Consider the following 25109-nt stretch of genomic DNA (forward strand, 5'->3'; position numbering starts at 1 on the left):
TCTGTTGAATGGTTACCGACATCCAAGATTACTACTTATTTTGTAACATATAACGTTATAATAAATTATATAAAAGATTTATTATAGCACACGTAATGTCGGAATTATTATACGTATTCATCTTGCTTATAAACGAAAACAACAACCAAAACCATTTTTAAATTAATGTTCATAATTATTTAAGTAGATATTTTTCCTTATACAAACAAAAACTGTACTTCTTACATCTTTATTAATTATAGTTTTACTCGTATGATATCTAGGATAGCATAAAAATTATATAATATCGTATTGGTACATACTTAAGAACGCTCACTCATTGTAAACCTGATATTTTATTAAATCTCTTAAAAATATTGAAATGAAGTTTTTGAAATTAATCTCGTTGAGATTTTGTTTTTATTTTCCTTGATATAAATATGTACATAAGAATTATTTATACGAAGGCGATAATTATATACGAACGATAATTATAAAAAGTCACTGTACAATTCACGGCCGCGTAGAATGATGGCAATCGCTAACAGCATTTCTCCGTTGAATCGCAATTTCGATCCTCTGGGCAATAAATGAACAAATAAATTATACTTTGATTTTGACATCAATAAATAAATGAACAGAATTAAGTAACAAATCAAAAGTTACCCGCTGGTAACAACAACTAACAGATTGCTTAAAACGATTCCTACCCCTTATAAAGTTTTAAGAGTTAAATGAAAAGAAGATCTGATAATGCAGTAGATGTTTATGAAGATAACAAGATACCCACATGTAACGGTAAGTTACTATTGTTACAAATTGACCGTTAGACACAGCAAGGATATAAATGTAGCGTATTGTTTTTATCCTGTCTGATTAATCTCATAAAAACGTTAATGTGGGAAGATACGACTTTTCATAAGCTATTACTAACTATTTGGCGCTGTAATAATAACAAATAGAAAACTTATGCCTACTGAGTTTTATGATATACCATATTAATATTTTTTATGGCATTCTTAAATACTCATAATGAGTATTTATAAAATAATGTTGACAAAATCATCATTAAAAAACATTAAATGATCGCAGATTTAGCGACCTACAATAGATTTGTGTAATTCTTCAGACAAATTCATGTAATCAATATTTTTTTTTTAGATCTAACGAAACACTTTAACTTGCTTAAATTTTCGCGGAAGTATGTCTAAAATTTAGACCAAGATAAACTTTTTTTTAAAGAAATAAGCTGAATTTCAGATGTTTTGAAAGACTCAAGTTTAACGAACTCTCCAAGTGCGTTCCCTTGACATATTTATCTTGGAGCTAATAGTGACAGCGTGGCACGGTGAATTATAGAGTTTCGCAATGTAATTATATTGAAGATAGTGTATGACTAACTGCTAAAACATTGGAAAGCTTTTGTATAAGATACCAAAACTAATCATAGCTAACAATTATATGCAAGCAAGTTTAGTAGTAACGAAATCTCAGATCTCAGTCATCGTTATTTCGACCGAATTATTAAGACCAAGACTAATGTCTGTTCTAAATCTAAATGCCTTTTGAAATGACGGCAAAATTGTAATATATTAATATCAAAGAATATTTTGATGGCAAAGAGCACAATTAAACTTGGTTGTAGAATAAGATATTTAAATATAAAATGATTTAGGCAAAATAATTAATGAAAAAATTCAGTCAAACTTTTATTTAATAAATAATAACAAAATTTATCTTATTATGCTAAGCTTATTAAATTTAAATATTTATTTAACTATAGTGAATATTACGAGGTATTGGTTGCAGCACAAATGCTTGTCCTGTTGTTCGGTCAATAACATAACCGGTAGATTGATCTAGAAAGAGTCTAGGTATCGAAGCAGATGCTACAAGTTCAGGAGGAACAGGTTGTCTTATTCCAGCTCCGCCTTCATTGGGCACAAAATGTTTTGGTTCTGATTGTTTAGGAAAATCAACTTTTTCATCATTTTGTTTATGCTTAATCACCAAGACAATATTACTTTTCTCTTTATTTTGCGGAGCTTCCGTGACATATTGTTGACGAAGGCGTCTTTTTGGCTTGATTTTAAATGGTCTATTTGTTACTTCTTCTTCTTCATTAACATTTTCTTCAAGTTTTTCTTCATCATTTATTTGTATTGTTTCCTTCGGAACCCGTTTCTGTTCATTGTCAACTTTGTCATGATCGTTTTGATGGGATTTTATTTTTCCATGTGCCCTCTTAGCCCTTCCGTTTTCTTCATAATTATTTTTAGTATCATCAGGATTATATTCGTCTATTTCATAGTTTTGCGATTGTTCATGTGATTCATTATTTCTGTCCTGAGGATCTTCATGATATGACCCGTCGTCTGAATCACTATCGTAGCCATCATCATTACCGTGATTTCCTACATGGCCGGCATGATTTAAATCCCAGTAATGTTCTCCATATCCACCTTTCTTATCACCCCATCGTACCTATTTAAAAATAAACTGTTAAAGAGATTTTTTTATAAGGCAAATGTAAATAAAAGTTAGTAAAATGAAATAAGAAGAAGAAACCAAGAACAGAAAAGTGAAGAGTTCAGTGTATCGTTAAGCTCAATAAAGTCAATATTTAGTACCCTACTAGGACGAGTCAAGTCTTAACTATGTTAAGTTTTTTTAGTCACAGATACAATCAAACTTACATGTGAAATTCATCATAATTATCGTGATGACCTACACAAGAGAAAGTGTAACGAATTCAGTATTGTAAGTTATAAGATAATAAACAAAAGCAGAAGCAGCGTACTTTAGCAGAAAACAGTCCTGTAGCCGGTCTGGATCTCTCATGTCTCTCAACGAAGTGACGTTCACTCCCCAGCCGATGTCCCTGATCGAAGTCTTCAGAAGTAGGCAAATGCCTATACCTTCAGTCAAGCCAAGCCAAGCCAAGCGCGACAGAGAAAGAAACATATAGAAAAGTTAGGAAACAAAGCGAGATAGTTATAAAACTGTTGATACTTTTCCCATATCCCTGTGGTTCTTAAAGTCTTTCTTCTCGTACCGCTGCTCCCAATTGTTCGGGTCTTCACAAACATGACCGAATTCTATCTTGTAAGGACTCAACTGTACTGAGAAAAAATCCCTATAAAGCAAATTGCACCTTACTTAAAATAATTATTTTATGTTATAATAATTTACTTTGTAGTTTCTAATATACATACATAATGGAATCCAATCTGAGTAAAAAGACATTTATGGAAATATTTAAAACTCATCGACGAAACTGTTACTCGTAATTGTTTTGTTGTCGTTTGTTTTGATACTGACTTCTTTTGTACCAATATGACTAAACACACAAACAAACTTACTGTCACAGCTATTATTTAAAAAAGTATTTATTGGTCTTATGTGAATAATCAATCCCTATTTATTATAATAAAAATAACTTATATTATGTACAAAACTAATTAAAATCTTACTGGAAGAATTTCGCTTGAGCTTCAATAGTGGATGGTGTGTTTTGCGTTGGAACAGACACAGCGTCAACTGGACTCCATGTTGATCCGGCACTGATAATGAAGAAGCACCATATCCATTTCTGAAACATTAATGACATTCCGATCACCTATCATAATCACTGAAACCACTACACGGAAAAGTAAAGTCATTTAAATATCACTAAAATAACAACACACGAATAAACTAGATCAATTTGTTTTTGCGTCTACTGAATTCACTTTCTCTTCTATCACTATAGTAAATAATTGAACTACGATTTGTTCGGTTGTACGTAAAAAAATTAAAGTACCGTAGAATTGAAGAGACGTTGAAACATCTTGAGGTGTTGAGAGTCGGTGAGGTTGAATGGTATCTGTAACATTATTTATAGAGACAGTTACCATCGATACTCAGTGACGAGATTTTTTCACAAAACAATAGTTTCGACTTTTAATCGATTTTTTTCTTATTTACTCTTTATTTTGTTGTAAATTTTTATTTAATTGTAGACTGTATTTACGTATTTTGTAATATTGTTGACCTCTACTGAAACAAGTGCGTTAAAACTTTTTAAATAATTTTACAAATAATTTGAAGTTTAAATTAATTTCCAATTTGAATTCGTATAATTCTTAAGGGATATATTCTTAATAGAATATTTTTATATTTTTAGTTTTTTTTTTTTTTAATATGAAAGGCAACAGAATAAATTATTACAGCTTAACCAAAAATATATCAGTGTTAATTTATTTACGTTCATAATTTCACTTTTACACTTTCAATTGAATATTATAAGTAATCATCATCCTCATCTTCTTGCCCTTATCCCAATTTACTTGGGGTCGGCGCAGCATGTCTTCTTCTTCCACACTTCCCTATCTGACCTCACGAGTAACATTCTTTCCAGTATTCATCTTTCACACAGTACATGTATCTTAAATTTGAAAATATTCATGCTTTTCTCTAAAAGGAGTGGAAGCCTGAGCCCAAGAGTGGGATATTACAGGCTGTTACTTTACTTTTATAAAAATCATCTTTACATATATTTTATATGAAATATATTTATTATATTATTTAACCTTTTTCCTCATGTATTACTATTTTTAATTCGGCTTTATTGGCTGTTTCTTTGATATATAAAAATATTATTATTATTATTTTATTTTGTATATATAAAAATAGTTGCTGCTACATTTCAAACGGCAATACTTAGTGTTGTTGTCTTCCAGTGTGAAAGGTGAGTTAGCCAGTGTAACTACAAACAAAAGGTACATAACATCTGAGTGCCCAAGATATGTGGCGCATTGGCGATGGAAGGGATGCTTAGTATTTACAGCGCTAATGTCTTTGACTATTGGTGAGTACTTACAATAAGATGGTTCATTGGTCTGTCTATCTTTTTTATTATATAGGTAGGCGAAAGAGCAAATGGACCACCTGATGGGAAGTAATCACTATGGCGCTGCAAGAAATATTAACCATTCTCTACATCGCCAATGCGCCACCAACCTTGGGGACTAAGTTGTTATGTCCCTTGTGGATGTAGTTACACTGGCTCACCCACCCTTAAAAATCGGAAAACAAAAATACTAAGTACAGCTATTTGTAGGTATAACATCTGATGAGAAGTTGGTACTAAGCCCTATCCACAAATTAACTATAAAAAAATAATTACGTATCCGACTAACAACAAATTTAAAGTTCAAGAAACATACCTACAATTATTTATAGCTGTATAAAATTACATATTGTTACTTTTTTTTAGTGTATGCAATAAGTTAATGAAACAAATCCACCAATTTTATAGATTTCTAATTAAAAATCGAGCCGCAATAACATTTTTTTATATAACCAATTTTCTAATTGCTAGGAGTAAAGTACTGGCTGTGAAATTGCTTCTTATATAATCTAAAACGAAAACAATAGAATCATTCCTGTTTTCGAAAGCTATTAAAAAAACAATGAATCCAATTATAGGCTGTTTCCGTTTAAATAATTATGGTGTTTACGTAATTTTGTTTTACTTCCATTTATAAGTTGTGTAACTTAAAATGCGTATTAACACAATAACTTAAAAAAAAAACGCAAACATTTACACCCTTTTTTGTTTCGAATAACAACACACACATTAAAAATAAATTGTTTTCTAATTTACAGTTACAGCTGAGTAAACGCAATGTAAGGTTTTTTTTTCAGTATAATGCTTTACTTCTGTGTATATATATAGTACATCCACTTCACTAAAACAATTAAAAGTAATAGAAATGAATATTTTTAACGATTTTTTTAACTTTCGTACAAATCGCATTAAAACCTAACCTCTTCGCATAATGAGCGTTGTGTTGATTGGATTTGTGACACTTTTCCAGCAAGTACAGGGCACTGGCAATGTGCGGTTCATTCAGTGAATTATTTACACATAACAATAAATATGCTGCTATATAATTGAGCAAAGTTAACTACATGTGATACCTATATTATATATGTATTTAAAATTTGTTAATATATCTAGATTAACTTCGGGTAAAACTATATATATTCTTTAAAGATAACTCATAGGACATTTTTTGTTGCTGTTTCGACAACGAATTATAAACGATAGGTGTACGTAAACCGTACAAAGTCAGGACACGCAAGTAGTATAGTATATGGCGGATAGAACGTTTGGGTCTGTATTGATTATTATATAAAAAACGTGTCACATTACTTGGTGGTAGGGCTTTGTGCAAGCCCGTCTGGGTAGGTACCACCCACTCATGAGATATTCTACCGCCAAATAACAGTACTCTGTATTGTTGTGTTCTGGTTAGACCGGTGAGTGAGCCAGTGTAATCACAGTCACAAGGGACATAAAATCTTAATTCCCAAGGTTGGTGGCGCATAGGCGTTGTAAGGAATGGTTAATATTTCTTACAGCGCCTTTGTCTATGGGCGGTGGTGACCACATACCATCAGGTGGCCCATATGATCGTCCGCCAATAAATGCCATTAAAAAAAACATTATATTTAATATTTTATGCAGATTAAAAATACTTGGTCACTTATATTAACTTACTAGTTATCCAACGCGGCTTTGCCGCGTGTTAGGGGATGCGGTCGTAGGTTTTACGTATAATAAAGTATATTTCATTGATTGGGGTACAAGCTTCCTTCATACCAAATTGCATCAAATTCTGTTCAGTGGTCTAGCCGTGAAAGCGTAACAAACAGATATACAGAGTTACTTTCACATTTATAATATTAGTAAGTATAGATGACTCATTACATATTAACATATAATGTAAAACAAATAACCATTGGGGCAGACAAGTTCTCGAGTGGGGACCGTGAAACGGAAAACGCAGCGTGGGCAGGTCCAACAAGGTGGACTGAGGGTCCGGTAAGGGTCACGTGAAGCCACTCGATGCGAGTAGTGCAAGGCCGGCTTTTGTGGAAAACTTTTGGGGCGGTCCTTGACATCTTCCGGCTGAGATGATAATGATGATGTTAATAAATAACCATCGTCGCGAACTCATAACAAAATTACAAAAACACAGATATATAACATAATATAAATCTGATATGACGTTTTCCTTAATAAATCGAGAAACATAGGAATATATATGATAATATAGCGCCGCTCTAGACTCCGCCTAGTCTATTGGGAAATCCATCCATGTATAGTATTCAGCGTAATATATATATATTTTGATCAAAGCCTTAACGTCAAATATAATTTACATAAATCAGTAACAGAAAGTTCTATCGTAATTATTTTGTTGCATTACACATTACAATGCAACTTCTCGGCCTTAACAATTGTAATATGACATTTATTTATATTTACATAAAACACAAATTAAAATTCATACACATTACAATCGATACTATCGCGAAGTGTAAAGGCAAAAGCATCAGAAATCTTAACGAAATTATTGCGAAGAAATATATCAATTCAATAAAAAGTATGTCAGTTTTAGAATCAAGGTTAGGCGTCTGCGAATAATTAAATTGAAATATACTTTAATAATTATATTAAGCAATATAGAAATTAACAAAGGGTTCGCGCCGTTAGTTTAGTTACACACACAGACAAACACACATACAATATTATTAAAGATAAATAATCGTCAGTAACATTGGTATTTTTGTATAATGATATAGTTGTGTTTGGCCAGTGGTTAGAACGCGTGCATCTTAACCGATGATTTCGGGTTCAAACCCAGGCAGGCACCACTGAAATTTCATGTGCTTAATTTGTGTTTATAATTCATCTCGTGCTCTGCGGTGAAGGAAAACATCGTGAGGAAACCTGCACGTGTCTAATTTCAACGAAATTCTGCCACATGTGTATTCCACCAACCCGCATTGGAGCAGCGTGGTGGAATATGCTCCAAACCTTCTCCTCAAAGGGAGAGGAGGCCTTTATCCCAGCAGTGGGACATTTACGGGCTGCTAATCCTAAAAAAAATGTACAAACGAATTCGGCCTTGGCGACTATTTTCAATGGAGAATGTTTCGCAGCAGATATCACAATTAACAAGTGTGTACAAGCACAGATGCGATCTCAATTCCCTCAATCACAATCAGATGGGACCGAATGCCGACACGACTAGTCTGAAATTATTAATAAATAACTACAGATACTAAGCTACCGAATATAATGCTAACAAAATATATAAACAGGGTGTGGTCTTGATGTCTTGATGAATGAGATAAATAAATCTATTTGTTAAGCTAACTTAAAATGTATTCCACATAGTGAGTCCTTATAGAATTGCAATGCTGTGCGATAAGTCAAGTGTAATACGAACAATGACATATCAAATATTGTTCACGAGCTAAATACTTTAATGTCTATGGTGTCTATGGTCTATGTTGTCTTTTGGTGACGAATAACAATCACAATAACCAGTATGTCTATTTATGCTATAAACTTAATAAGTTTAAGCAAAGTAAGCTAACATCCTTGTTACTCGAATGACTGGTCCAGAAGTCCGGAGTCTAAATCCAATATCGAATCTATGTTCCAAAAAAAATTGTTCAATATCTCACCAGTGGGCTAGATTTAGAAAATGTCAGTTTTACACTCTCGTATCTTGGGAAGTATGTTAAAATTATGTTCCTGCAATTGATCACTTTCCCATCGTCAATTGCCATCTAACACCTGACTTAAAACGCGTGGGGAAACCCTCGGGCGGATACTAGATAAAGTTAAAACTACTTACTACGCAAGAAATGTTGTTATCTAGTAACTTTAATTAGATTTTAATTTAAGCTAAATATATGTATATGTGTTGCAATTTAAAACGGGCGTCGATTATAAAAGTTAAATTCGCTCACGTGACCTTTTCGGACAGATATTGTCAATGGTATGACAATAAATTTTAAGGTCATACCATTTGATTTTTAGACACGATTTCGATATTGAATTATGCTTAATATAAATAGTAAAATGGTCAATTATATCACGAACACGCAATCATAACACTTAACCTAAAGTATAATTTATTCGAATGGATAAAACATTACATTAAGAGAACCTAGACTGCATCTTCAAATCTGAATAAGCCCTCTGAGTTTTTCAAGTGCTTATTTTGTGTTCATAATTTATTTATACTAGTGGGTCGCCCGCGACACTTTTATTAGACAGACAGATTTTTAGGAATTTCGAAACCTATGACAGGTTTTATTTTGATTTAATTTTTAATTGTAAACTGTCATCAGTCTATTCGCACGTTTTACCTTTGTTTTTTTTTTTTATACAGCCTTTTTATATAGCGCCGCTCTCTACCCGGCCAGTTACTTTTTTCTTCTCTCTAAAATTATTTTTATGTTAAATCGAAACAATTTATTAAATTGAAATCAAGAATCTTCTTTAATTTTCTGCTCATGAGCACAGAGCTCTTCAAAATGAGACCATAACCCATTTTCTACGTGCAGCTTTTTCTCATCGTCCCATAATCACTGGAACAAAAATCGGCTTACGCTATTAATATATGAGATAGCGCCTTCACGGCGCAGAAAACATTATAAGGAAATCTACATGTGTCGAATAATATTACGTCACATATGCTTCCAGTTATCCGCACTAGAGAATATTAGAATAATCTACAATGCCTAAAACTATGGGAGTATGACTCACTGTATGTATTTACTCTTGTCAAATGTCTGTTTAATTTAGGAGGTTAATATCAATTTTATATGATCAATAACATTTTCTTATATTTTATGATTGAAAACGAATACAAACATGCTTAAATGTTTAAAATCTGAACTTTTCATTGCAGACAGTAAAGAATTAGTTATTGAGATAGATTGCAGCCGTTGCTATTACTTGTTGATAGGTTTTATTAATATATATATTTTAAATCACTGCCCTTTAATTATGATAAAAGCTCTTCGTTGTAAGGCTTTGGGTAAGCCCATCTGGGTAGGTACCAGCCACTCACCTTATATTTTACCGCCAAATATCAACACTTAGTAACTATTGTGTTCAGTTTTGAAAGGTGAATGTGACAGTGCACTACAAGCACGAGGGACAGAATACCTTACTTCAAAACGTTCGTAGCGTGTTATTAATATGAGAAACGATTAATACTTTTAAAAGTACCAATGTCTATGGGTATAATGACTACTTACCCTCGCTTGACACATTTGTTCGTCCGCCTATCGATGCCATAAAAAGCTAAAAACCATACCTATGATATAACACAGTGAAGAGCAACAAAAAACAGGAAGAAAATTTGTTGCCTACTGAGGAGTTATTAGTTATTCTGTATGAGCTAACTTTAGTTTCGATGTGAAACTCAGTCGACGTCAGAAATAGATATTATACGATTTTGAATATTATGATAGTTGGAGTTTTTATAGAAACACTTATAAGAATAATAAGAATAAGAATAAGAAACATTTATTCAGGACAAACACACATTACAAACACAAAATTCAAAAAGAATAAGAAAAGCAAAAAAGATAATAATTAAACATTAACTAATGACAATAAGATAACAAAAAACAAAAAAACAAAAAAAGAACTATATATTAAAAGAAAATAAAAACAAAAAAAAAAACAACAAATTTATATACATACACAAACACAATCTAATCTTATAATGTCTACAACCGTGATGTGTCCTGAAGAGGTGTACCATTCAGCTTTTATGTTGGGTTAGAGCCCAACGCTGATTTTCAATGGTACCCTTTGTGGCTGTGACGAGCCGTGACAAAGTGATAAACAAAACTAAACTATAGTTATATCAAATAATATAATATAAATAAATACGTTACATACTTAATACAATTCATAATGTTATTCATAATAAATACATGCAAAACAATCTATTAAAATAATAATTTTATATTATAAAATAAAATTAGACATACCCAAAAAAAATAAAAATAAAATAAATAAATAAATAAAAACATAAATACTATTTATGACGATTGTAGTTGTAAATTATATAAATATGACTTGTACTTGATACGAAAGTTGTACAAGGTTTTTAAGATCAAAAGGGGAGGTGGTAAGTTATTCCAACACTTCGTCGCTGCATATCGAAAACTACCACGAAAGTTCACTGTTCGATGTGGTGGCACACTTAGCATATACAATGACGCTCTTGTGGGATACAGTTTATTGGTGTCTTTCATCCAGCTCAATTTGTTGTATAGGTATAAAGGGGCTTTATGTTGAACAATACCAAAAAGTAAGACTGCAAGATGTAACTGTCTCCGATATTCCATCTTGATCATTCGTGCGTCATTAAGAAAAGGGGTTACGTGAGTGCGGGGCGGTATTTTAAAGCAGTACCTGATACAAGCATTTTGTACACGCTGAATAATATTCTTTGTTCGTGCTAGTAGTCTTGGCCCGATAACAACATCAGCGTAGTTAAGTTTAGATAGCACTAAAGAATCGCATAGTTTAATTCGCATGTCCACACTGAGGACATCTCTTATTTTATATAAGACTTTAAGCCTATAGAAGCAATTACGCGCTGTATCAACCACATGCTTCTCAAATCGTAAATTGTCATCAAATATTAAGCCTAAGTTCCGTGCCTCTGTGACGCGTTGAATTTTTTCACCATTGATCTGTATCAGTGGATTTAAATGACCGATTCGGCTAATTTGATTTTTAGTCCCTAAAACAATGTATTTAGTTTTGGTTGGATTTAATATAAGGTTATGTGAGTCTGACCATTCTGATATACGATTTAGATCCTCATTTAATTTTAGAATGGCTAAGTGAAATGCCGCAGGCTTAAATGATATATACATTTGTATATCATCAGCATAAATGTGGTATTTGCAATATTTAATGCTGTTAACTATATCGACACAATATAGTGCGAAGATAATTGGCCCTAGTATGGAACCTTGAGGAACTCCTCTATTAACGGGGCAACAGTCAGAAATGGCTCTTGAGCCATTATCGTTCAGCACCTCCACAATTTGTTTCCGATGAGCTAAATAACTTGTAAACCATTTTATTGTATCAGTAGTGAATCCGTAATATTTTAATTTTGTTAAAAATAATGATCTATTTATAGTATCAAAAGCCCGAGAGAATCATATCAAAGCAGCATATCATTTTAAGTCGTTTTTCAACATTTTACAATTGATTTACGTAATTCCTCTATTGATATGTATTTTGAGTCGTTAGGCTCAATTCGAATTGAACCGACAGAAATATGACTATTGTTATATTGGGAAAACATATCTAATAAAGAATATTTATAATGACCGACATTATCGACCATTACTCGGGTACAACGGTTTCAATATTGAACAAATACAAGTTTAAAGTTATGGAGGTCAAAGTCAGTGCTGAAACAGCATCTAAAGTTCTTTTGTAAAACAATCTTTTGTTAGTGTAACTGTTTATCAATGTTTTGTTATATTATTTTTCATTCCGAATCTTAGACCATGCTGGCTTTTTAATTATTATTCGTAGCAACACTAAAATGAAAAGAGGTTTTATTTAATAAGTTTCATTGCAGTAGTAGTTTAAACAATGTATTAATTTAAAATTTCGGAAAGAAAAAATAGGACATTTAAAAGATTTCAAGAAACCATCAGAAAATCTTAATTTTTTTTTTATTCTTAAATTAACAATCGAATTAATCAGCAAACAATCTCGCAGTAAGCACAATAATTACTTAAATGTAAATATACCGTAAAGTAATATCCCTTCAATGTTCCACTGCAAAGTCTTTCTCCATTCTCAAGGAGAAGACTTTGAACATAATCTACCACTCTGCTCTACCGGTAGATATAGATTCAAGATTCAGATTTCTATTCATTCCTCACGATATTTCTCTTCTCCAACGCACACGAGATTAATATCACAAAAACTAATACTGCTTACAATTTTCGAACAAGTTTTTTTTTAAAACCCCTTGACCCTCTATATTCGAAAGTATTAAAATATTCCATGTAATTTAATCAAAATTCATAACAAAAATGGTAGTGATTTATTTCGATACGTTCTAACATGTTTAAACAATGTATCCTTTCTCTGACAAAATGTCGAACAACACAAGCCCGATCTCCATGACGCAAGAAAATTAACGTTGATCGTAAATAATAAGGAGTAGAGCCCGCGAGCTTATCGATATACACGGAGGACATTTTACAATACATAACGCCAAGAAATAATTAACACAATCAGTTGAAATGAAATGTTTATCAAGACAAGAAAGATAACTATAATCATCCTTTGGCATTTTCTTGTCTACTGTGATAAACATTGATGGCATATTTATGGCAGCTGATGTATGTTTGCATATGATAATGGCACTACTAGATTTACATACTCAGCCCAAACATCGACACCTAGACGTTATTGCCAATGATTATATATATTTTTTTGTCATAGGTGGCAAACGAGCAAAAGGCTCATCATCCTCCTGCTCTTATCCCAATTTACTCAGGGGCGGCGCAGCATGTCTTCTTCTGATGTATGGAACATCTCTGTCGGACGTCATCTCACAAGTAACATTCTTTCTAACCATATCGTCTTTCATTCGTTCTAACGAGCAGGAGGCTCATCTGATGAAAGTGACTACCACCGCTCATGAACATCTGCAACACCGGGGGGCTTGCAGATGCGTTGCCAGCCTTTAAGGAAGGAGTACGCTCTTTTCTTGAAGGTTCCCAAGTCTTAGCGGTTCAGAAAAACCACCGGCGAAAGCTGATTCCACAGAATGGTTGTGCGACCCAGAAAATGTCTTAAAAATCGCGCTGTTATGGATTTAGCTATCTATATCAATCTAATATAATAAAAATAAAAAAAAATTTTTGGTTATTTAACGCGCATGAAATGGTATAAACATTATATTGTTTATTTGATTTATGTTTCAGATGTTTGTAAACATTACCATACACTATCATTGAACTTATAACATAGCCAAATCACTGCGTGGCTGGGTCTGCTATATATATACTTTGCTATGTATATACCCACTCCCTCGTGCCCATAATTACACTAGCTTACTCATCATTAAAACAAGAAAGCAACAATACAATTTTAATTATCGCCCTTTCCATAAATACTTGTAAATATTTCACGAATATAAACTGATTTCTACACATTTTTATTATATACTCAGAATTAAGCAAGATTTTTTTATTACTCTGCTTTTATTTTATAATAATTTATATTGCTTGCAACACTCATTTATTGAGTACAAATTTTGTTAGTCTGAAATGAAATAATTAATCTTTATACTTATTTGGATAATAAGGCTTGATGGTAATGTAATAAAATGACTGAATATTAGTCCACTTCAGGCCTGACAGGTCGGCCCTTATTATGGCGGCAATTTTATACATATTATGTATTTGTATAGTATTTTCACGCTGCACCAAAATGTACGCGAAATATTAGCTTATCAGACTGAGCGATCAGTTCGAAATTTAATTGTAAGACGCGACACGTGCTAACAAAAAGAAGTTTAAAAATATATGTTCTGTTGTATAAAATACCTCATGCTTTCGATGAAACTTATCATTTTAATAGATTGTATCCGAGTTAATTGTTTCATATAATTTACACTTCGGACATTTAAAGTACAAGGGAGAATCTATATTAAATGGCCACAAAAACAATAAATTGTAATAGAGAAACTCAAATAAGAAATTAATTAATGTTCACGATTAACGTTTTGTTTTAAACATAGGTATGTAACATGATAATAACATTTTTATTATCAAACTATTTTGTTTGACTGTCATCTTAAATTTGTTTGAGAGTATTTATACATAGAAAATAAAAAGAAATTTATATTAAATAGATATTATAATATCATAATGATATATATTGAATTTAAAAAAATCTATCATTTTAATAGAAGCACTTAGCCCATCTCTCACTCTGAGAGAAGTTGCAAAAATGCATATACAATATTAATCATAAGAGTAATTCTTAAAAACAATTAGAAAATCGAAAGTGATCTTTCTGCACTCAATCTCGTTATAATTAAAACGTCTACGAATTTATTTACAACATCAAATTAACGGTACAATATTGTAACAATTAATACGATTATAAAACATTGCATAACTTTATGGAATCATTGAATAATTATTCAACACTTCAAGCTTATTTATTAAAGTCATTTTCAAATATTCATCGGATGTAAATAATTATTTATTTAACAAATCTTTTGAACCGAATCGTCGAGCGTCAAAGCGTTAAATCGCTAGAAAGTGTTCAATTCGTTTTCTTTTGAGTTTAAAAGAGGCTGTTTGACACCGTGGCCGGCATTGCCAATTCGAATGCAGTTGATATGGATTGCTACATTTTGGTGAGTGTTTTTCTTTTATGTAATGGTTTCGTAAAAATTTAAACCGGTTCCGAACTAGGACCTGCGTGGGAATCGAGTCCGTTCGAAGTTTATCGAGACAAGGAATCGTTTATTAAACGTATGTTATATTTACGTACTGTGAACATAAAAAATATTTTTTTTTTATTTGACACCTGACTCTTTAACCTTAAAAAGATTATTTTTGACTAGCTGAAGCTGTGGCTTTACTCTTATGTAATTTATAAAATTTTTAAAGGACACAAATTTTCACACCTCATTTAAAAAAAGTATATAATAGCAGTATAATATCCTTCCCCGGAACTTAAACTATCTCTATAATAAACTTCATCGAAATCAGTTCAGCGGCTTAAGCGTGAAGTGGTAACAAACAGAGTTACATTTGCATTTATAATATTAGATATACGTTTAAAAATAAAAAATGTACTTATTATTATTTATAAATTTTTTTGCTAGATTGTAAATCACAGTCTTAGGTTTTATCTGATCGAATATTCCGATTTTTTAATGACTATCGTAAAAAAGTATCGAATAATTATTTATTGTCACGTAAAGCTATCGAATGCTAAATCTATTGTACTGACTGTACCTTTTATAAGTTATGAAGGCTAAATAACTTCCGTAGAGCGTTAGTGGCGGAAAATTACAGAGTATCTAACGGCATTACGGACTTGACTGTATGATATAACGTCAAGAGAGGAACTAAAAAAAAGTATGTATTCGAAATTTAAAGTTGAATTTCTGCGGTTCATTTGGAATTCACTCCTAATTCAAATTAGAATTGAAAATATTTTATAATCTCGTTATTGAGGAAGGATATACTATCACGGTACGAGGAACGCAAAACGATTTTGAAAAAATACGTTACTAGTGTAATAATTATTATGTCCCGTTATACTGACTGCTTTTGGCCACGATGGCCACATTAACCGATGACAAGCCAAATTCGCAGGATATATCATAGTACGAAAGTTTCCTTTCTATTCTTCCGTTTTCATAACTCCTACATAACTCAACTTCGTGATTGGATTTCGTACAAGCCCGTCTGGGTAGCCTACCGCCAAACAGCAATACTTAGTATTGTTGTGTTCGGGTTTGGTAGGTGCCACTGTAATTACTGGCAAGGGATAAAACATCTCAGTTCTTAAGGTCGATGGCGCATTGGCGATGTAAGGAATGGTTATCATTTCTCACTCCACCAATGTCTATGAACGACTGCAAAGAGTTCAGACGCAAGATGATTTAAGTACGTGCTTTTAGAGGAATTGTTAACACTGCCGGGTTCTAATCTCCGCTGCTACTGAAAATTAATAATAATAATAAGCCATCAAGGCAGTCAATAAGTAATGTGGAACAGTTTCATACTATACCCTTTTTAAACACGAGTTTAATGTCCTAGTTATTGTAGACATAACATTTATCAGAATGTCAACGGGCGACTCGTTCGGTATTCGAGAATATAAAAACTAAATACGACCTAGTTTCTACTATAATAAAGAATGTAATACAATAAAAACAACTTCAGATAAAGTTTAACGCGGCTTTAAGTAAATCGAACTGGCAGAAATCGTCGTGTGAGGAAAAAGCGTTACTTCCCCTTCGATCTCTCCCTCTCACTCTTCTCTTTCTCGCTATCTCTTTCTATTAAATATAAAAATATATAAACTCATTTTTAGTTATTGTTTTAATGTATGTGGGATTTTTAATGAAAAAATATTTAATGTTCTTTAATACAAGATATATATCGAAAGTTTGCTCCAACCGGGTTAACCACGCATATTTTTTTTTTTATGAAATAATAAAATTATAATAGTTTATTTCCTGTGTCAATTTTTGCGTCATATCTATATGATATTTGAAAAACCATAAATAAAAATTACTTTAACTATTATTATATAGCAATAGAGCTAAATATAAATAAATTGTACATAAACTATGTAATGACAGTGTTCTTTTTAATTATATAAAATTAATGAAACCGCACATTGCGTGCCGTGACATAAATGTGACATTAACGTAACGAAACTAAAATTACACACGGCGCGCATAACAATGAACTCCTTATATTGAGAAAGATTCATTTGTTGTGAGTTATTTAGGTTAAAAATTTAAAACGTGTTACTTCTACTAAAATAAAGTCTGCCTAAATCCTACACTTTGCTTTATCAAAATAATCGTTATTAATTTTATTCTAAGAGTTCATTATTGTATGGAAATTTACTAAAGCGTAATTTGAAATTGACGACCATTTTTCCTTTGAACTTTCTCTACCATCTTAAAAAAGGTTATCGAGTTATCGCAAAAAACTAAATTCACACCGAAATTGATTTTTAACAATCATTCATCACTCCGTCATGATACGAGATTGTTATTTTACTGTTATTACAATAGCATTAAAAATTTTATTGCCTTTATTACGTTCATCAGTTTATGTCATATTTTCAACTCTATTTGATTGTAAGAACTTAGTCTTAACTCAGAAATAAAACGATGTTTAGTAGGTTTACTTAGATAATTTTATAAAAAATATAAATAGTGTTTTACTCAATACGCAGTTACAAATATGTATCCGAGAATAAATTTTCCCGCCAAGACGAGTATCTGTCAATGTTTATGTTACCAGATTAAAAATATAATATTATAATGTTGAATAGACAAAGTGACAGATACTAGTCTGTAATATACAGATAATAACAATTAATAGATTATTTAATATCTAGTATTAAATTCTAATTGAATCTTACATGATCCATATCGAAATCTCTATTATCAAACTAGTCGAGTATTTTAATATCTGCAATGCATATTTTTGTGTTTTTTACTAAGCGACTAGCCTTATTATCATCATTCCGCTGCCTTTATTCTATTTATTTGGAATCAACATAATTTATTTTAAAACACTGGAAACAGCCAGTACGGCTGTTTCTTTGAGTGTTTTTTAATAATTAGTATTCTGACAAATACTATCGGCTACCTGACATCCAATCAAAATCACAAATGAACAAGTAACAAAAAAAAATATAAAATATAAAAATACGCTGAGTTTCCCTTGCCGGTTCTTCGCAGGTCAGGTTATTTCTGTTCTCAAACGGCGGTAGTGTTTAATTTCACAATAAATAAGTAAGTGTAATGCTTCTTTCTATATTGAGTCAAGGATTTCATTTGAAACACTTATTGGTAACCATCAATATACAAATAATTGAAACGTATACGTGCTCGATTTGGGATGCGCTCATCAAAAAATCCTTAAAGCGATTCTTTAAAATATTTATTTATAATTTATATATAAATTCTTACTGACATCCGGAGATAGCGACCTTAGATAGGTCATTGAAAGCGGCCGCTATTTGTGCAAGAGTGTACTATATCCGTGTTAAGCGTTTAGTTAGGCTATTTTGTAAAAAGAAACTCGAAAGTCACCGCAGAACACGATCATGAAATGTCAAAATATGATATACTACATTGATTATAATAATTATAAAATTAATACGACATACGTGTCAATATGGCGTATCACTGTAAGGCGGTTATGAATATTTCACGACTGAGATGCGAAGTGACTCTATTCAAGGTCAAGCATGATGACTATTTTATAAACTTTTTTCATTAATTATCTTTAACATTTTTCGGACCGTATTTCTTTGATTGCGGTGTTCAAACCATAAACCAAACACGTCTGCTTTGTCTATATTTCTACAGGAATGTTTTAAATGCGAAAGTAACTCTGTTTATCTGTTCCCCTTTCACGGCTAAATTACTGAACCGAATTTTCAATGAAAATTGGTATACCTCAACCAAGACCAACCTTTAAAATGGAAGATAATCCGCGGGCTACAACTAGTATAATATAATAGCATTACCATATAATATAAAAATTAGGCCAGCATCACCACACAAACGCGTATATCTGGACGAAGCATTAATATCAAAGTTTATCAACGCTTAATATCGTAATGACATCATTTACATTTCAGGTTTTATTAGCGTGCATGGCAGTTACCACGTCCGCGTGGTCAACGCCTTTCTACCCAGTGCACAGGGCACCACCAATACGTGTAACGAGATACGCACCTCTACCACACAGACATAAGATACCGAGTATGTATGACGTGTTCACGCACTGTTATTATAAGTATTTCTTTTATTATTATATATGTGTGCTGAATGAATGTGTGTGAACAATACATGTCTTCAGAGGATACACTCACTTTTAAATTGGACAACATAATATTCCTAATTTGAAATATCTACGGAAAAAATCACCAAATTATAATGAATAAGAGTTTTTATTTATTTTTATTTTAAGATAGGTGGTCATAGACATTGGCCCTGTAAGAAGTATAAACTATTCCTCGTCGCCAATATGCCACATTGAGAACCAACAGGTTATACCCCTTGTGTCTATAGTTACAGTGGCTTACTCACCCTAAAAATCAGACAACACCAATAAAAAGTGCAACACATACGTACTTACTACGTACGAAGCCAGCTTTGTGTGTTAAGTTAAATAAAAAATGGAAATGACAATGCTTCATCAATGCGGGTTAGATGCTCGTGTAGCAGAATATCTTCGGACACATGAGATTTCACGATAAATTACTTCAAAATTACGCAAAAATGATTTTTAAACACAAATTAAGCATATACAGTCTAAAATAAAGACATTCTAGTAACTTATTTTTTTTTTTTTTTTTTTCCAGTTCGTCAGCAACAACCGAAATTTGAACAACCAGAACCAACAAAATGGGATCGTCCAAAGCGCGAACATTATGATTATGATGACTACGAAAATAAAGGAACCAGTGGCGTTACAGGCCCCGTCCACACATTCGTCAAAACTGATAAAAACGCCAACTACAAGTGGGGAGTTCGACATCATGTTGGAAACAAGTACGCGTCCTAGCAAAGCGTCTCCGAGTTTTCGTTTTTAATTTATTTCATTATATCCTTAGACTTCATTGTTATATTTATTTTGAATTAAACTGTGAAATGATTACTGTATTAGTAAATGTTGTCACATTTGAAAATTAAATACTTTAAATATTTATGAAACGTTTATTTAAATATCGAAAATCGTATATTTTTACCGTAATTATAACATATTTCTATGTGTACGGCGCACACACGCGCCTTTAAATTTTATCTTGCAAGCTTTCTTTGAATTTAGACCGCAGTACATTTATGAATCTAGGCACATCACAACTATTACCTAAAATACTCATGTAGTCTAGGTCTTATAAAACCTATCTTATCGTCTCAACAAGGAATACAAATGATACATTTGCATCACACATTTAAGGAAACGGTTAAACTAATTGGGCATAAAAAGACGCATACAATAAATGTAATTGTAATCATTGCTTGTATCTTTTAGTGCCATAATAATAAGAGTCATTTCTAACATAAGTTCCTGGAAATAAGAAACAGACAAAGATCTCACATTTCTTGTCGTAATAATATAATAATGAGGGGTGCAGTTGGTAATAGTCACAGAATATAGTAATGCAGTATGTTCAATAGTGGAGATTTATTTCTTAAAGAGTCAAGATATACGCGTTTTGTACCTAATTACAAAAAAGTATAACTGTTTGCTTTTGCCTGTGTTAAATTAAAAAAAAAAAAACTTTAAGCAAATTTCTCTAGAATTCCTCAAATCATTTGAGCATGATTAATTAACAAAGATACAAAAACACCTTATTTATTATTAAGGTTATAATTAAAATAAATAAATTATTTTAAAGGACCTTCTAAGGCGTAAAAATATGTACCTAATGAAAAATAAGAAAAAAAAAACTATTTTATCTATTGATTCAAAAATAAATCTCACATTTAATTTACTAAATAAATAAGTTACAAATTAGTATTAATTTAATTTTTTTAACCTCTATTTCTGTGTCACTGGTTTAGATGCCTAATCTTGCATCAGACACGAGCCCGTGTGTAACGCCGGCGGCTGTTGGTTGACATAATTACTGTTATACATAATACTTATCAAATTATCACGAGAACTAGATCCGGCTCGAAAGGAGGCTTTATATAATAAGTTTTCAATTTTAATTATTGCCCATTATTCGCGTACACAGCACAGATAAAAAACTGTGTGACACTGACGTATTTCAACGAATTCTTTTAAATCCATACAATGGAGCAGAAAGTTTTTGTAATGTTATGGACGTCATTTTTCGTGTTACTCAATGACACTATTAACAGCAAAATTCTTTTTTAATTTAGGTCACTACATAGATTTAAAAAAAAAATGTGTCTTGATTAAAAACCGATCTAAAGATCATGTTTACTATATACAAAAATCGACAAGATTAATTACATTAAAAAAATTTATATATTGCAAAACACCATATCACCAAAAACTAAGCAAGCTTAATTTTTCACTAAGCAACTTGAATTTGGAAATATCAATAAAAGGCAATGAACTAATATTTCTGTAAGCTAATAGACGGGCCAGGGTCCACTCAGGGCTGACACAGATACAGTCAGACTCGAATTACATTTGAACACATGAATGCAACTTATCGAGTTACTTGTACTGCAAATGTGCCATTTATTAGGGCTCGTTTTCAATTGGTGCATTGAATAAAGCCATTTCTACAATGTTCGAATATCAAATAATATTATATTTTATTATTTAAATTAAATCATTCTAAATCTTGTATTCGTGAATTGAACTCCTTTGTTAAAGACATTACGATTTAATTTTCGTTTTTAGTTACAAACAAATATTGATAAAATATTATTTTAGATTATTGTTGAAGGACTAACATAGGCTATAAGATTTGTTAATATGTTGCATATTTTATGAAATATATATGTATCTCATAGTCGAAGAGAAAATTATCGATCCGGGCGCTTTCTTAACGAACTCAATGTTCAATCAATAACGAATTCAGTAATATAATGTCTGAAAGGTAATGAATAATATACATATTATATGAAAGATTTGTAAGTAGATATTCAAATAAGTTTTTGACGACGTAACAGTATAACTCCATTCAATCACGAAGACGCGCCCCTACAAGTTAAATTAATTCTTTTCTAATATAATATACTTAACAAATATAATCAGTGTTGTATTTTTTGCTGTTTTACTCTTGATCGTTGCACGCACACTAAGACATATTTTAAGCACGAACTTCATTTACTCATACTAATTAACGCCGATTATTTTGACGTCGAGCGCGCCTTCGTGGGTGAACAGATCTACTTATAACAATTTTTATTAAAAAAAATAGGTGTTATTTGAGTAAATACAATATTAATATTACACTTGAAAATTTAGTTGAATAGTTTTAAGGATATTTACGATAGTTTAATTACATCATATCAAAGTAAAAAACTTCGGCATCTGGCTCGTTTTTGTTTTTAATCTCAATGAGTAATTGACACTTGAAAGTCACGCATCACATACGGGAAAAAAGAAGTCGAGGAAGAACCATTACCGCAGAAGAGGCATTTAAGGCTGCAGATTTGTTCATAGCAATATTGAAAATGATAATTTTATCATGCCTATTTCTTCTATACACAATTGTTTTAGAGACAGTTATTACAAAAAAATGAAAAAACAAAAGCAGACATAAAAAAATAAAAATGTAAATACATACACTTATCGTATGTACTTAGTATAAGCCATTTTTATTTGGATTTAATATAATATGTTTCTCTATTAAAATACATAAGTACATTTTTTTTTTTTGAAACGCTTTGTATGACGTCCGGTTATTATGACGTGTTTATCAATTCCCTTCGATGTCATTCATAAACGGATTCCATTGTAATTATTTATCAAAATCTTTTAAAAAAAATCAAAACCAAAAGATACGTTATTTAAATGGGCTCATCAAGCTGCTTATAATCGTCATTATACAAATTTAATTTAAATTTTGTTTGTTCAGAACGCCAAGAAAACACAGGTTTATCTATATAATATGGCAAAAAAAAAATTGTACGTATATGGAATGCATGGGCGAAGCTGGATCAAACATAGACAAGTTTATCGGTATTAGATTGATGAAAGCGAAGTACGAGTCAATTCGCAATAGACGACGCCTTTCACGATATGATCTAGTAATTATTTTTTTTTAAATTCCGAATCGTACTAACATAAAAGAGGTTAGTTTTGTTTAGCTTGTTTTTTGATTTAACAGTCTCAACAACATTCATATTTTGACAGACGGACAAAAGATATATCATAACTTTATATTTTATTGTTATACTAGCTGAACCTGCGGCTTTACATGCGCGAAATTTATAAAAGTTTGCCTAAACAAAGTAGGCTTTGCCCGTCCCGGGGACTATCATCTCAATACTCAATTTCATCTAAATCCGATTAGCGGTTTAAGCGTGAAGGTAACAGACAGACACTTTCGCATTTAAAATATTAGTTAAGATAATATACAGATATAAAAGACATTATGACAAAAATAGTTGTTTTCCAAGCGAACGCTGGTAAAGCTTAGAAAGATGTATCTACCGTAATGTTTCGAGACTAGTTATTGAAATTCTATATAAATTGACGTACATACTGAATTAAAATTATATTATGATACCAGAGCAGGGGCGTGTCCGTCACAACTTTTATATAATATACTTTAAAAGTAATAATAATTGTTTTATTTTTACTCGATGGTAAGGCCTTGCGCAAGGCCGTCCGGTAAGGTCCCCCCTACTCGTCATATATTTTATGGCCAAACGTCAATACTTAATATTATTCCGGCTTACGTCAATAGTGTTCCGGCTTGAAGATTTATGTGCCAGTGTTAGCTAAACTGGTTCATTCAGGCACAAAGGACATAGCGTCTTAGTTCCTCAGGTTGTTGATCCATTGGCGAAGTAATGAATTGTTAATTTCGTTTCTTTTTGTCAATGTGTATGGGTCGTGGCTGCCGCTTAACATCAGGTAGCATATTTATCCGTTCGCCTATACCAAAAAATACTTTCTTCTCATTAGGAGAAGCTTTCCATACTGTTCCAATAACAGGTAACCACAACATCCAGCATTGTACCGGTTGGTGTTAACAAATGTGAAAGATTTTCATCTGTCACATGCATGTTTCCTCACGATGCATTCCTTCACTGTCGAGCACAAGGTGAACTATTCACAATAGAGTAAAGCGTTCCAGTCACTGGGTCATCTCAGCACAACTACTATCTCAAGTCGTCGTAACGAATTATAAAATCCGACAATTTCATTTGTATGTGATTACGACTGACTGTAACACATCGGAAATATGCAGCAGAAAGTCAGTGCTTGTTACTTCATAATGAAATTAATCTCTAGTGAGTAATATAACGGTTGGAAACCACTTGTGAAAGAACGCGAAGCGACCGCGTAAAAAAAAACCAGCTCCAAGTATACGTAAGAAAGCGTCGTAACTGTAACGTGTAAAAGAGTTAAGATATTAAATAATATAAATTTATTCTTTATGGTCATTTCGCTGCTCTATATTGTGTAATATTTAAATAAATACTTATTTTATTGTCACGATAAAATAAAAATTACGATGACTGTAAACATGATAAAGGGAATTAAAATAAACGTTACCGTGGTGGTTATGTGATCATGAGATCAAGAGCACTGCACTGGACTCACAGAATTACATGCCTTTCGCGGAACTTCTGCCTACTCTCAATATCCTTGCTGCAACCATTACCGTTTTACTATAAGGGCACACGGGGGCATTGTAAAAGGCCTATAGTGTATCTTTTCTTGTAATGTTTTCGTAGATATGATTCACATCGGGAGCCCAAAACGACAACAGAGAAAAAGACAAATAAGAAATTGGATATACTATAGCATTTTGAAACGGTTATACG

At 31.9% G+C, this 25109-nt stretch overlaps 2 protein-coding genes across 2 annotated transcripts; one reads left to right on the forward strand and one right to left on the reverse strand.

The window, feature by feature from the left end:
* Positions 1–1752: 1752 nt before the first annotated feature.
* Positions 1753–10107, reverse strand: LOC125064300. The gene is made up of 5 exons (XM_047671264.1): positions 10093–10107; positions 8122–8175; positions 3453–3571; positions 2992–3115; positions 1753–2463 (listed from the first exon to the last, which is right to left on the reverse strand). Exons 1-5 carry the CDS (start codon positions 10105–10107, stop codon positions 1753–1755), a joined length of 1023 nt encoding a protein of 340 aa, XP_047527220.1.
* A 5138-nt stretch (positions 10108–15245) lies between these two features.
* LOC125064301 lies at positions 15246–20184 on the forward strand. Its single transcript, XM_047671265.1, has 3 exons — positions 15246–15263; positions 19256–19379; positions 19982–20184. The coding sequence occupies exons 1-3, from the start codon at positions 15246–15248 to the stop codon at positions 20182–20184; spliced, it is 345 nt and encodes a 114-aa protein (XP_047527221.1).
* The last annotated feature ends 4925 nt before the right edge of the window (positions 20185–25109 follow it).

This window comes from Vanessa atalanta, chromosome 5 (genome assembly GCF_905147765.1).
Source record: "Vanessa atalanta chromosome 5, ilVanAtal1.2, whole genome shotgun sequence".
NCBI lineage: Eukaryota > Metazoa > Arthropoda > Insecta > Lepidoptera > Nymphalidae > Vanessa > Vanessa atalanta.

What these genes read in the sequence shown, in the direction of transcription:
- LOC125064300 (XM_047671264.1), bottom strand. An exon ending in GCTCAAGCGAAATTCTTCCA is followed by an intron (nt 3,116 to 3,452) that starts GTAAGATTTTAA and finishes TTTGCTTTATAG; the next exon opens with GGATTTTTTCTCAGTACAGT. An exon ending in ACCACAGGGATATGGGAAAA is followed by an intron (nt 2,464 to 2,991) that starts GTATCAACAGTT and finishes ATTTTTAAATAG; the next exon opens with GTACGATGGGGTGATAAGAA.
- LOC125064301 (XM_047671265.1), top strand. An exon ending in ACACAGACATAAGATACCGA is followed by an intron (nt 19,380 to 19,981) that starts GTATGTATGACG and finishes TTTTTTTTCCAG; the next exon opens with TTCGTCAGCAACAACCGAAA.